This window comes from Coptis chinensis, unplaced genomic scaffold, assembly GCF_015680905.1.
Source record: "Coptis chinensis isolate HL-2020 unplaced genomic scaffold, ASM1568090v1 utg579_pilon_pilon, whole genome shotgun sequence".
In the NCBI taxonomy this organism is placed as follows: domain Eukaryota; kingdom Viridiplantae; phylum Streptophyta; class Magnoliopsida; order Ranunculales; family Ranunculaceae; genus Coptis; species Coptis chinensis.
In genome coordinates, this window is record NW_028238168.1 from 32,334 (window position 1) to 42,673 (window position 10,340).

General features: G+C 36.6%; 1 protein-coding gene across 1 annotated transcript; it reads right to left on the reverse strand.

Moving 5' to 3' along the window:
- Positions 1–1,063: 1,063 nt before the first annotated feature.
- Positions 1,064–6,535, reverse strand: LOC147472998 (homeobox protein knotted-1-like 2). The gene is made up of 5 exons (XM_086587944.1): positions 5,679–6,535; positions 5,445–5,567; positions 5,209–5,344; positions 1,685–1,938; positions 1,064–1,581 (listed from the first exon to the last, which is right to left on the reverse strand). The coding sequence occupies exons 1-5, from the start codon at positions 6,081–6,083 to the stop codon at positions 1,378–1,380; spliced, it is 1,122 nt and encodes a 373-aa protein (XP_086444070.1). The 5' UTR covers positions 6,084–6,535; the 3' UTR covers positions 1,064–1,377.
- Positions 6,536–10,340: the final 3,805 nt, after the last annotated feature.

Genomic DNA, 10,340 nt, shown 5'->3' on the forward strand with positions numbered 1-10,340 from the left:
ATAACACCAAGATAGAAAATACAGAGTGGGGGGGGGGAAGGATACAGTGCATAAGAACTCTTTGTATGCAGCACAAACAGCCCGAAGGTCAGAGTTGCTGCGGCCTTTTAATCTATGAATCCTATACTAAAAAAAAGAAAATTGTGAACATCTCATATACATCGTTGTCCCAAGAAACTCTTCCGAAACCAAACCAATTATATTTTCATCGACAAAGAGGTCCTCGGACTCTACCGATCATCCATCATCAACATTGCACAAAAAAAATATGTGAAGAACACCAAGACAATATATCCATGCTACACAGCCACTTCACGCAAAACCATCAGCGACATAGCTGACAAACCCAGCAATGTCCACGAACAGACACACAAGCTACAGTTAAAGAACTAGTAGTACTATCAGCTCTCCAAATGTGTTTCATAAAGTCATCAGAAAACATTCACATAAAAAGTTAAAATAAAACTCAAAATTATTTTAAAAAAACCCACTGCTAGCGATCTCCTTGATTGCAAGTACAAAACACATAAACCCAGGAGAGGTTAAAAATTACAAAAAATATAGAAAATACCCAAAATAGAGATGAAGAAAGCATGATAAAAACAAGTGAAATAAAGAATAAAAATAAATAAATAAGCAAAATAACAACTTTGGTGTATACATTCATGAATAAGTCGAGGAATCTTATGAAACACAAGAATAGTACCTTTGGTTTATACAACTCTCCCTTTTCTTTTCAAAACCTCTTCCAATATTATCTTTTGTCCCAATTAGAAGCTTTTTATTTCTCCGTTCTTTCTTTGTTTTGGGTATCAAGGTAGGTGTATTCATAGTCCTAGGGATATGCAGTATGCACCATGCACTAACAGCCCAGCTCCTTGAGGGCGACCATATCAACAATGACAACATCGGGATCGCCAAGGACGCTCATATTGCATTGAGAGAGTTCAGTTTGACAACCACCGCTAGGAGCTGTTCTGCAGCCATTAGGATATTTGGTCGCGACTAGACTAGATTTGCTGCTGCAATCTGTCTGCTCGTATTAGAGTACACTTGAGACCAATTTTGAAGACAACAAGTCATTAACATAAATCAGGCTGGCTTTACACATCCCGCCTCTTTTGGACAAACTTGATATCAAGGAGATATATCGTCTTCAGTACTTGAAACTGAAACTAATTAGCAACATAAATTGCAATAATTGCCATAAATCTAAGTGACTGGGTATAGTATAATACAAAAGATCGACCATTGCACTAAGAACCATAACGGCGCTGCCACAAATTTCATGTTTTGACCTCTGCTTCAAACCACAATCAATTTTCCAGCGCACATCCAAAAGATACCAGGTCTTCCATTTCCCACTTGCGTGTGGCATCATGGTCCCAACCTGTAATTACCATCTGCCATAAAGTGGCCATCCATGTATAGAGCTGCATTTTGGGCATGAAGCCCATCCATCACTACAAACTGCATATCCTCTGAAGGTTTCCAATGTCGTTTCCTTTGGTTTATGAACCAGTTATTTATCTGTTTCTGATCCAAACCAGTTGATTCCGCTAAAGCAACCTTCTCTGTCTCCTGTTTCAATGTTCAGAATATCATATGTTACAACATAAAAGAGCTATAGTTAATGAATCCTCAGATTTAAGAATTTCCAACTCAATTTCTACGTGGGACTTACCGATGGATATGGCCATTTATAGTGTAGTTCCCACCAATTGAGTAGCTTTTGCCTGGCTTCCTTTGGCAATTTACCTTTCTTCTTTTTCTTTGAAAGTTCTTGCTTGAGGCTGCCCAGGTAACCACTATATTTCTTCAGCAGGTGATTCTTTAGTTCTCTGTCTTCAGCACGTGGATCGATTTCAGGAAGTTCAGTTTCTCCCCCACTATTGTCTTGATCATCCTCGGACAAACCAGCCCCGTCACACTTACCATCTGCATGGATCAGTTAAATAGGACATAACCTGAGAACTCTAATGCGAGAAAATCAAAGGTGACTACGAAATTGCACCTCTTACAAATGCTTACTATATTTAGTGTGCATACTGCTTCATTATGATGAACAAACAACCTTTCACCCTCTGATTAGAAAATACAAAACTTGGTCATACAGAGGGGGAATTAACAGTACGATATTCTCAGATTCAACATCTCTCTTCAAAGAGGTGTTTCAGTCCATGTAACAATTTGGTAAATACAGTAGATTGCAAGATTACGGCTGGGACACACCGGGCATCGCATTTGCTGTAGTGTTAACTAACGATGTCTGATATGCGTCGCCTTACATTTTCAATTAGCCCTTCACAGCTCCTAGAACATATTTAGAACACAACACATAAACCTAACTCTGTACATACTTTTTGAAAAAATTCCTCAATCAACATCACTCAATTTGAGGAATCCCAAGAAGAATTGCCGTCACTATGGGTGTGTTTGATCTGTGGAAACTCCATATTCTGGAAAATATCTTATTTATACCTTACGCACATGTAGGGGAAGATCCAGGGGGTGTGTGCTGCTGCACACCCAACTTTTCCGTCGAAAAAAAAAATACTAGTTATAATAGTGTATATAATTCACCCAATAAAAAATATTTGTAGTGTATGTTAGTTGTAGCAGCCCCTCTTGAGTGGCAATCCTAGATCCGCCCCTGCGCACATGCAGTTCAAAACTAAGTAATTATAAAAAATTTACAACTATATCAAAATCTATTATCACCGTTATGAGCAATACGCTTCAACCAATTAAACTATAAGCCCTGACCTTACCTATGTTTGGTACTTTATTCTACATACAATTTACTTGCTTGGCCTTTTCCGGTGTTGTTCAGTCTTTCCCTCTCCGTCATTCCGAAAAGAAAAGAACATGCAGTTCAATACTGAATAGTAGTACAGACTGACTGAAAGTGCACACGCAACCTTACATGCATCTTGAGTTTCAACACGACAATAAGTATTCTTCTGGGAAGGACTGGTGTTGCTCTTACAAGCTGAAATATTGTGTTTTGAGGGGGCATAATGTGGTCCATCAGTCCATGGGCAAGACCAGGTACTCCCTTAGACAAGTTAGGCCATCCCTTTCTATGCATTTACTGAGACCAGGTACTCCGTTTACTAAGAGCTATAGGCATCAAATAATTTCTTCTCCTACAAAGTTTCATTGTGATCTTTCTATGCAAACTTTTTTTTTTATTGGCAAGTCTGTTTTAAAATGAGATTAGTAACTCTTTGATGCTGGCGGGATTCGATCCCCAGACCTCTGGTGTCATCACCCAAAAGTTTTACCGACTTTGCTAGTCGGCACCTGCAACTTTCTATGCAGACTCATTGTCAGCTATGTGACAATTCCCAGGGATTGTTAATATCCAAGACTCTAGATATCATATAATGTGCGTTGACATCGATGACTAATCATTCTCCTCTGACCTGTGTAAAAGAGCACTCTAGCTAGGACACTACTCTCGTTTTCTTTGTTTGGACTGTTCAAGTATCTCACGTCTATTGAAGAGATGAGTTGAACTATTAACAATATGAAAATGACTTTCTTCATATTTCAATGTGAAATACAAGCCTGGCTCTCTTCAAATATCCTAGATCGCTATCTAGGTATGGTAAATTGGTAACTCGTTTTTGTAACTTTGCATTTAACTCCTAATTACTTGGTTAGTGTCCTACAATTCCTTTTAATTCCTAATTAAAAAAAATAAGCATATACATAGTGATTCTTGAACAGGCATTGCCTTTAAGAACTCAAATGGCTAGGTGATCATGCAAAAAGATTCAAGATTTTGTATGATGCTTGTCTTATCACATAATAGATTCTGATATATTATTCTTAAACTTCAAGCATTTTTTATTTAAACAATAGAAAACACCATCATTCACATCATTTGCAATGTCTAAATATGACTCAGCACATAGATTAACAAAAATGATTATGATTAGATATTACCCTTTATGTAGTCAGGAAGTACAATGTAGGATGACTGTATACAATAAAATATAGTAAAATAGCCTTACTAAATTCGACTCAGGCTATCAAATTAAACAACAATTCAAACATTCAAGAACAGTCAATATTTGATTTTTGCTTTACTTCTCAATCTTTTTAGCTTTTTAGCTAAACCACTCAAGATATGGTGGGGGGTTTGGGAGTACCAATTGTAATTTGCTAGCTAGCTAAGTACATTTTATCCCGACGAAAGTACGTAACCCCATTATGTGGTCTTGTGTAAAATTTATAAATATAGAGGCAAAATTCAAAACCCTCACAATAGAAATTGAAAAACAAAAAGAAGGCAAAATAAGCTATATGTACTGTAAATTAATTAATTAAATTTTAAAATATACATACATATAACCAAAAAAAAAAGAGATGACAGTTCGTTTAATTTCTCTCTCTCTTCTCTGTCTCTCCGCCACCCACACACACAACTACCGAATAAAAAACTATTAAGTAAACTGTCTTCAATGCGTATCTTGTGTGGGAGTAGGAAACTATCATTTCCAAAACCAGTAAAGATGGAAAAATAGTAAACTCTATACCTACTTGTCTTCGCTAACAGTAGTGAAGTGTCTAGGTAATTGTATAAAGGAGTAGTCCCATGTTAGGCAAATAAATGCAACTCCAACACAACATTACCACATAATTAAGAACTGCAACAAGGAGTTCTACTGTTTCTTTTTTCAGGTCTGATTTCATTTAGTTAATTATTTTCCTTTTGCATTGGGGTTGCTTCTTTGTTCTTTCGCCTAAAGCATTCCAGCAGACCACTAATTAATAAAATGTAAATGAAAAGGGAGCTCAAAGACATCTCCATAAAACAGTATCCAATGTTAAACATTTTTATTTAAAAAATAAAAAATGATAATACTAAAACCCATGGACGAGGGTGTTGGTGCCATGCCACACTCTTCTCTCACAGATCATAACCCATACTTCAAAATCTAGATTGAGAGAGAGAGAGAGCTTTGGCAGCGAGAAAGAAAACTCATTTTGGCTTGTGTGATTTAATTTTATCATCAAGAATGTTCTTTCAGAAATAAAAGAAAAACGACTTCACGAAAGTTACAGATGAAAGGATTAAACGTTAATTAAGCACGTGATTAAGATCAGGCCTACTGGGTATATAAGTAGAGTAACCACTGATGTGTGTGTGTGAGAGAGAGAGAGAGAGAAACGAGTTTGTAAGTATAGTATTAGTACCTGCAGTGAAAATAGGAATGGAGTCATTACTTATAGTTTTAAGCTGAGCTTCAATCCTTCTCATGAACTCCATTGCCTCTTGCAAAGGTCTCATTAGTTCCTCTCGGTATTTAACCAACATATCGCAATAAGCTTCCTACAAATCATTACCAAACTAATGAACAAATAAGCTCAAAGCAATTTAATTAGTTAATTTAAATGATTTTTTAATTAAATGGCCGAGAGATCATTATCACCATGAATTGATCAAGTTCCGGATCTGCTTGAGCATCTCTATAAGTGATCTTTGCTTTCTGTTGGGTCTCGAACTCTCTTCGAACCACCGCCAATTGGTTCACTACTTCAGCTGGTGCTCCCACCTGTGAGAAAATAACAAGCCAACCCAACACCATTTAGCTGAAAAATAAAACAAAAAAAATTCTACTTGTTTTCAGTTTGTGTGCAGTGCAGCGTATGCATCGGATATTCACCTTTTGGCAGTCCATGTACGCTTCCAAAAGGTTAGAATACTGAGGATGTGAGACGATCTTAGCCTTCATAGCATCAACATCGTTCAAGCTCCTAGTCCTTTGTCCTTGTTCTTGCTCTTGTTGCTGAAAGAAATGGGTTGTTGTTGTTTGTTGCTCATGATTTCCTCTTAGTAGTGAATAGTGAAATTCTCTAGCATGCTGGTGAGAGGAACTAGCAGCTTCAGTCTTGACCATTAGAGATGGTTGATGAGAAAGAAAAGAGTTCATGGCTAAATTATTCCCATAAAGAGAGGATGAAGGAGAAGCAGCTGAATTATTTGGTGCAACACCTAGAGCTGTAGGGTATAAGAAACTCCCTCTTGAAGGTGTGTTTTCATGATTACTCATTTGAGAATAATCTTCCATGACTTAAACAGACCCAGATAAAGTAAAATAATACAAAACTCAAACCCTAATTCAATAAATAATTTCAAAAAATGTTAGTTATAAAATAAAACTAATAAAAGGACAAAGAGACTGTTTACTAGCTAGCTAGAGCAGCTTAGTTATAAAACTGCAAAGAAATCACCCATGAACTCAAACAAGAAGATTCATAAATCATGGGTTCTTGGGGCACAAGAAAAGTAAAGTGAAAGTCTGGTCTAAAAGATATGGTTTGGCTGAAAGGATAATTTTGAGGTGAGAACATATCACGGTGGCCAAGATGGGAGCTGTGGGAATCGATCAGCACTTGCATTCATGATATTGAGAGGCTAGCTAGGCTTCCGAGGAGGAGCAGTTCGTGGGAGAGTGGGTGTGACAAGACGTTTTGAGAGAGAGAATGAGAGACAAGGGCAAGAAAAGCAAAGCCAACCCCCACACCCGTCTATTGATATTCGAGATAGATAAGGTGATTTTCATTCTTTTTTGTTTCCTTACTTTTTCACCAATTCTTTTGCGTTTTAACAATTTCTTTCACCGTTCCTGTTGCTTGTTAAATAACAATTTCTTCACTGCATTCAACAATTTCTCAACTGTTTCTGCTACTTGCTGAATCCTTGCACACGTTCGTACCTCTTTTTACTCTCAAAGTCTTACCCAATAGTCGTACGTCCATTATTATTGCATTAGCTAGTAGTATTTGTAAGCTCGAATGCGATTGTAAAACTAAGAAATACTCAAATACGTGTTTGATGATTCTGATTAATGTAAAGTGTAAACTGTCTTGTATAATGATAATTAGTTGTGTCGTAGATGCTCTTGAATGCCTGAAGCAGAAAGTCCTACCCTATATATATATATTTTTTTTTGCCTTGTTGAAGGTCTGAAAGTTAAGTAGGTGCTGTGTTTTCAGAATATTCAACAACTGTCAAATTGGTGGTGCATGTTAAATGCTTATTGTTCGCAAATATAGTGATCAAATGAAAAACCGTTGTGCAAAATAAAACAATAACATAGATGGATCCAGGATTTGGAAAAGTAAAATAATGTATAAGTAATTTGCTAGAAAAATGACCAAATAAATACAAGTATCCGCCAACGCCATATGTTTTTTTAGGGGAGTCCTATTACAACCCCGAGACATTGAACCTGATTATTATGTCCTTGTGCGGCTGTGCCTGAACCCAATAGATTAAATTATTATAAAAACCCTCATTTTATTTTATTTTTATTTTGTAAGAATTGACGAGTAGTTAGACAACCCAATACTCAAATACAAACTTTCTCTATCTACTCAATTTATCTTTGAAGCATTATATATATATATTTTGGATAATTTCTCAATTAGACTATGATAATGTCAATTTCTTTTTAATTAGACCACAAATTGTTATTCGGCGCATTTTGTCAGCAACTAATGGAATAATGTCAGTAATTTTTTGCACTGAGTTGCTGACAAAATTCGAATTGAGAACATATTGACATTATCATGGTCGAATCAGAAATTTATTTGGTTTTTCGTTAATATTTGAAATGTTACCTACTGAAAACATAGGAAAAAAATGAAATTGGAGTGGGGTAATGAGAATAACACTTGGCTTCCTCAAATGGAGGTACTGCCTTAATTTATTTCGATTAAACAAAAACAAAATAAATAAAATAAAGGTCTCCGGCGAGTGCCTTGAATTTTATACCATAAATCATTTGGTTCGTGACCAATGAGTACGATCATAGTGTTTTCCACTTTTCCCTAATCCTTGGGACCTTTAGACCCATTTTAAATGACATTATTCCACCACTTTACTTACCCTGTGATTAATTTGGTCAATTTTGGTGTTATCTTTTTTCACTCTCCTTCAAACCCCCTTTGGCTTTGCCAAATTCCTTTAAAACGCGAGCTACCAGCCAGACTGTATAGTGTATACCTTGGCAATTCTAGAACCCGACTCACGTTTGTTCCAAATAAAATTAAATAACATAATTTTCTTATTTCAACCAATTTGTTTAGGGGTTACCTAGACAAACAAACGTGGGTTTCTTATTGCATTGAGGAAAAATATTATTGGTGTGCTATTCATAGGCATTTTTTATTTTTTGTAGATGTTTACGATTGTTTCCACACATTTTATCCTTTCAATCTTCAACCTAGAATCTTTATAAATTGATGATTGCAAGGAAAACATATTGCCTCATCCCTTGTGGACTGTGTTGCATGGGTACGGGACGGAGTGTCTGGTTTGGACACGGGTACGACGATTTGGACACGGTGAGATCTGAGAATTAGGGTCTGTTTTGCTTGTGTCCGGGTGTCTATACCAGTGTCCGCAGGACACGGATACGCGATAGAAAATTAGGGCGTATCCATGCAACAGAACTTGTGGAACTTTCCAAATTCATACTTGATTGGGTCTACCTGAGTTGTGCGAGAATTTCACACACGGACACACCCACGCATGCCTGAGTTGCACCAGAAGCACGTAGGAATTTCAGCCCAGAGGAGAAAGGTTTCATCTAATCACGTACATTCTATGATCTATCTCAGTAGCGGGGTAGATTATTATTTTTTATTATTGCATAGCATGATATAAATATATTGATAGCACACACGACCTTTACTAACTTTTACCAACTACTAGTTAAGTAGTGAGTCAAATCCACGTTGGATTACTCGTTAAGCACAAATTAATTTTTATTTAAAGCTGATTGCTGAATAAAAATTTCTTTATCACTCAACACTTTTTAAAGGGCCAGCCGTCTAATTAAGCACTAAGCACTCTAAACGCCCCCATACGCCCATAGTGATGAGAAAATACTAAATTGCACAAGGGAGAGTCTTCACTCTTCACCTGTAAGGAATGCTAGAATACCGCACATTTGCGATATTTCGAACCAAAATTGTTCTTAGTGCGTGGTACCAAAAATAAAAAAGAATGTAAAGCTTCGAATCAAACCAATTGAAAAGAAAATAGCTGGTTTTAATTAGTGAGGTGACACGTATGCAGCTCCAAAAGTGGGTTGCCTGCTGGATTTCGGGGTGGAGCCAAATCCAAATCCTTCTTCCCATCAAGATTATGATTTACTAGCACTGTTACATGATGGGGATGATGTTAGCACTGGCAAAAGTGTCCTCCTTCATAGTAATTCGTGGGCCCACGGTACCTGAACCTAGGAGGTCTCATGTTGGGTAACTCATTGTTTGAGACAATGGTTCCAGATTAAATACAAAAAACGAACTTACTCCTCTCTCAAGTCTCCAGGTTCTATCTCTCTTTTAATTTGCTAACACTCAGAGACTGAGTGACGGATGCAGAAGTACGAATAAGAATCATTCAAACGGTAAACAGTGGGGAAAAGACTCTGAGTTTAAGTTACAATAAACTCTGAGTACTTATACGACCTCACATGGGGAGAGAAGAATTGAATCTGGACTCTCGACAGGCGGCAAATATCACCAATTGGAGCATGACACCGCTGAACTAATAACCTCACCTTACCTGTTCATTTTAATATGTATATATATATATGGTAATTGTTAGTTTGCAAAAAGGTTATCCCGTTATTATCACCAGGTTAACTTGGCTTTTGAGCTTAGCATTTTCAGCTTTTGTAAGAAACCAACACGTAAAACGTTAAAAATTCCAACATTTTATACGACTGAATATTGTAAACTTTTTCAACTTTCACGTAGTTTTGTTTGTAGAAAAAAAAAATGCTGTGATTTGCATTAAAATCACGAGTCTAAGGAGAATAAAATTAGGTGGTACATAAGTACATAACACCATAACATATGCCCACTCGACATCTTAAAGTCTAATTAGCACATTTTCTAAGAGTGATTGACGAAGTTTGAAAAATCATGGGGCTGACCTCTTAAATATGAGAAATTGAGAGTGGTATTAACTATTAAGTATTATTCGGGAGGCTTGTCTTATTTTGAGCCTTGAAGACCATGCCTCTTAAACAGAAAAGAAATGGAGAAAAGATTATTATTATTTTTTTTTTTCGCTAATATAGAGAAAAAAATATTAAAGAAAGAGTTATGCAAAATTAATGAACTGCTAGTGGACATGAACAATACTGTGAAGCAATCCTGACCTGTTTTCTGTCTCATGTCTTGGCCTGACAAATATGCACACCAAATATCTCTCTCTATAAAATACCTCCCGCGTCTCCCGCGCTCCAATGGTGATTGGTCCCACAAAACACAGAACACTTTGAGTTGATTTGATGTCTTTCTTCTTT